The 4,031-nt window shown below is 38.7% G+C and overlaps 1 protein-coding gene across 1 annotated transcript in view; it reads right to left on the bottom strand.

Moving 5' to 3' along the window:
- Nucleotides 1–244: 244 nt before the first annotated feature.
- Nucleotides 245–4,031, bottom strand: part of CCL28 (chemokine (C-C motif) ligand 28) — a 73,971-nt gene continuing 70,184 nt past the window's right edge. The window contains 2 exon segments of the mRNA XM_006865754.1: nt 245–298; nt 300–438. Coding sequence (XP_006865816.1) covers nt 245–298; nt 300–438 — 193 coding nt within the window.

Raw genomic sequence — 4,031 nt, 5'->3', positions numbered from 1 at the left:
TGAGATTTGGAGAAATTGCATCAATATACTCCTTTTAAAATACTATCTGTAATAAACGTCCCTTCTTCATTTCATTTTTTAGATAAGTGTATTACTATTGCTGTGTCTGTATGTTGTAAAATTTTTCCCTTAAAAGATAACAGTATTTTGTTTTGCCCTGTTGGATTCCAATAAGAAACATTACAGATAGGACATGTATAGCCGGTCATGGCCAAGTTTACTTCCAGAACCATCGCAGATTAATCTAATAAGGAGTTTTATGGCCATATGGTTCATGCTTCTGCTGATATGCTCCTTTTACTGGTCCTCTTGCCAGGGTGATTCTTCTTATGGCAAAGGCTGCCTTTAGCATTTTTCTTGCCTGCTAATGCTTTCATCCACTGCTTAATAGTATGACTGTGTGGACTGACACAAATTCTTCTTCTCCTGACATGAAGTCTGACAAAAAAGGGGGAAAAAATTACTGACAGAAAACACAAACAACAAACACCAAATAGCTTACAGACAGTTTCCATTTTTGAATTTAGTGTTTTCATTGAGACTGAATCCTAAAGCTGAGTACCATAAGATTAAAGTTTGATCTTACATACATTATTACTCTTTGCTTTTTAGACATCAACAACAACAAAGAACAAAAAAAGAAAGAGCCAAGGGAAAATAATTCTCTTTTCTGGCCCCATATTCCAGTCAACAAAATTTCCCATCTCAAACAGAAAATCTATATAAGGTTTTCCCAGTTCCTCTTTCTTTTTTTGGAGCCTTCTTGTTGCTGGTACCCTTTCTCTGGCACTTAGCTTCCTTGTCTTTTGAATACTTGTCTCACCCCACCTACTACAGCTGTGCTCCTTGAAGGAGAAATGGTCAGGAAGTATCTTGAAAAGGCTTTGTCTACAGTAAGGATTCAGGAGTTAGTTGTAGATATGAACAAAAAAGTGTTCAAAATAAGGACACTCTAGTTTTGTTTTCAATAAAACAATCAACTGAAACATTCAAGCTATTTGTTAGCATTAATTAAGATCTATACCACATCTCAGGAGTACTGGTATGGCACTGTAGGATAAGCACTGGACTGCTAACCAGAAGGTTGGCAATTCAAACCCACCAGCTGCTCCTCAGAAACCCTATACAGGGTTGCTATGGCTTGGAACTGACTCGACAGCACTTAACAACAGCATAGCACATCTCAAGGAGCCCTGGTAGTATAGTGGGTTTGTGCTGGGCTGCTAACTTCAAGGTCAACAGTTCAAATCCACCAGTTTCTCTACAGGAGAAAGATGAGGCTTTCTGCTCCCATAAAGATTTTGTTGTTGTTAAATGCTGTCTGACTCATAGCAACTCTGTATAGGGTTTTCAAGGCATGACTAGTGAATTTGAATCACTAACTTTGTGGTTCAAACGGACCTTGCAGTCCAATGTTTCATCCCACAACACCACACCAGGACTCCCATAAAGATATACAGCCTCAGAAACCCACAGGGTCACTATGAGTTGTGACTGACTTAACAACATACAACAGTAAAAGCAGTAATCTACCATACCATACTTACAAATAAAAATCCAAGACTACAATGGATTCAGTATAGAGTCTACTTCAACATAAAGAACATAAAAACCCTCACAACTGGACCAACAAACATCTTGATAAACAGAGAAAAGATCAAAGTTATCAAGGATTTCATTTTACTTAGCTCCATAATCAGTGCTCATGAAAGCAGCAGTCAAGAAATAAAATGATATACTGCATTGGGCAAGTCTGCTGCAAAAGACTTCTTTAAGGTAGAGATGCTGACGTGGAGAGACAAAGTGGCTGAGTACTCTAGACTCATAGAGGGAGAGGGGCTGTGTGCTAGCGGCCTGGGGGAAGACTTTCAGGGTATGCCCTTTGGGTGTTTGAATGATTGTCTATTCCTAAGTGTTTGGGGGTACATCCAGAAAAAAACAGAGGGAATAGAAGCAAATATTGTTGAATGATGATGCATGGAAGGGATTGTAGTCATTGCAATCAAACGAAATACAATAGGATGAGTGTAAAGCTGATGTTCTCCCATGTAAACTATCACTCAATTCACAATAAAAACAAAAATACAAAAACTTCTTTAAATTAGTAAAAGAGCAAAGACATCACTTTGAGGACTTAAGGTGTACCCAGCCTAAGTCATGGCATTTTCAATCCCTTCAAATGCATGTGAAAGCAGAATAGATAAGGAAGACCCTAGAAGAATTGATGCATTTAAATTTTATTGGTGAAAATATTGAAATTGCTGTCGACCATCAGAATAATGAAGAAATCTGTTTTGGAAGTACAGCCTGAAGGCTGCTTGGAAATAAGGATGGTGAGGCTGTCTCTCGTACTTTAGACTAGTTATCGGGAGGGATGAGTCCCTGGAGAAAGACATCATGCTTGGTAAAGTAAAGAGTTAACAGAAAAAGAGGAAGATCCTCAATGAGATGGTTTGACACAGTAGCTGCCACAATGGGCTCAAGCATTACAATAATTGTGAGGATGGTGCAGGACCACCATAGGGTTGCTAGGGGTGGGTACCAACTCAATAGTACTTAACAACAACATACCACATGTCAGTATTTGTCTTCATTTCCACTGGGGTACAGAATCCTAGGGCAGCATTTTCTTATAACTAGAAGAATTTCTTGTTAAAAAAGATATGGGTTTTAATTCCCCATCAGGTGATATTCAGCTCTTAAATCCTGTTGACTGTACAGATACAATATCTCTGTGCCCCAAGAAATGGAAACCTCTGACAATGTTATGGAGAAGAGTTTTAATTCCTGAAAAGTCATGATGCTGATCACCTGATTCTTTTTTCTAACCAAGGTAGCTGTTGTTGTTGTGGTTTAAGTGCCGTTGATTTGGTTTCAACTCATAGCAATCCTGTATAGGGTTTCTGAGGAGTGGCTGGTTTGGACCTCCAACCTGCGGTTAGAAGTCCAGTGCTTACCCTATAGTACCACACTTAATGAACCTAAAGGAGTGGTTGTTATACCTCTGAATATTCGCTCAACATTCCCTGAATATTTCATCTGTTCCTTTAAATACAAGAGCCTTTCACAACACGTTTGAAAACATACTCAAGCCTCCCATCTCACTTTATTTAATAAGCCCAACAAATAAAGCTTGTATCATTCAAGGCATCTCAGTCCTGTGCCCAAGATAAACAACTTTGCATTGTGTTTTGACTTAGAAGCAGCCAGATGCTCTTTAATGAAGTCACTGTAGATGGGTTCAAACAAGGAAACTGCTGTCACACATCAAAAATTACAAAGACCATTTATAATATGTGAAACAAGGGGCCTATTTCTAGGCAGAAGGAAACAAATTTAGTGAATTTACTGTAAGTAAATTCATATTAATTAGATATGATTGATAATAAATATTACTGAGAATTAAATTTCCAATCTTTGTCATGTTTTCTGATTCTATAGCACTTGTATCTAATCTTACAGTCTTTACATAAGGCTAACAGATTACATTCCGAGTGAGCAAAGACACGCATGCTCTGTAGTAAAACAATTTGAAAACAAGAGAATCCTTATATTTATAATGACTGTTGTTGTTGTTAAGTGCTGTTGAGTCGGTCCTGACTCAAAGCGATGCTGTACAGTGTTTTTGAGTCTTTAATCTTCCCAGAAGCAGAAAGCCTCATTATTCTCCGGCAGAATGGCTGGCAGGCTCAAACTGCATATAACGCAATCTAGTGCTTATCGTATGAATGTTGTAGTTGTTAGGTGAATTGAGTCTGTACCAACTCATAGTGACCCTATGCACAACAGAACGAAAAACTGCCCGGTCCAGGGCTAACCTCACAATCGTTGCTACACCTGAGCCCATCACTGCTGCCACTGTGCCAATCTATCTTGTTGGAGTTCTTCCTCTTTTACATTGACACTCCACTTTACCGAACATATATCCTTCTCCAGAGACTAGTCCCTCCTGACAACATGTCCAAAGTATGAGAGACAAAGTCTGGTCATCCTGGCTTCCTAAGAGCCCATGGTACATTCAATATTCTTCT

Source organism: Chrysochloris asiatica, unplaced genomic scaffold (assembly GCF_000296735.1).
Source record: "Chrysochloris asiatica unplaced genomic scaffold, ChrAsi1.0 scaffold00082, whole genome shotgun sequence".
In the NCBI taxonomy this organism is placed as follows: domain Eukaryota; kingdom Metazoa; phylum Chordata; class Mammalia; order Afrosoricida; family Chrysochloridae; genus Chrysochloris; species Chrysochloris asiatica.
Note: the sequence above shows the minus strand (reverse complement) of the source record. Positions and strands in the feature narration are given on the sequence as shown.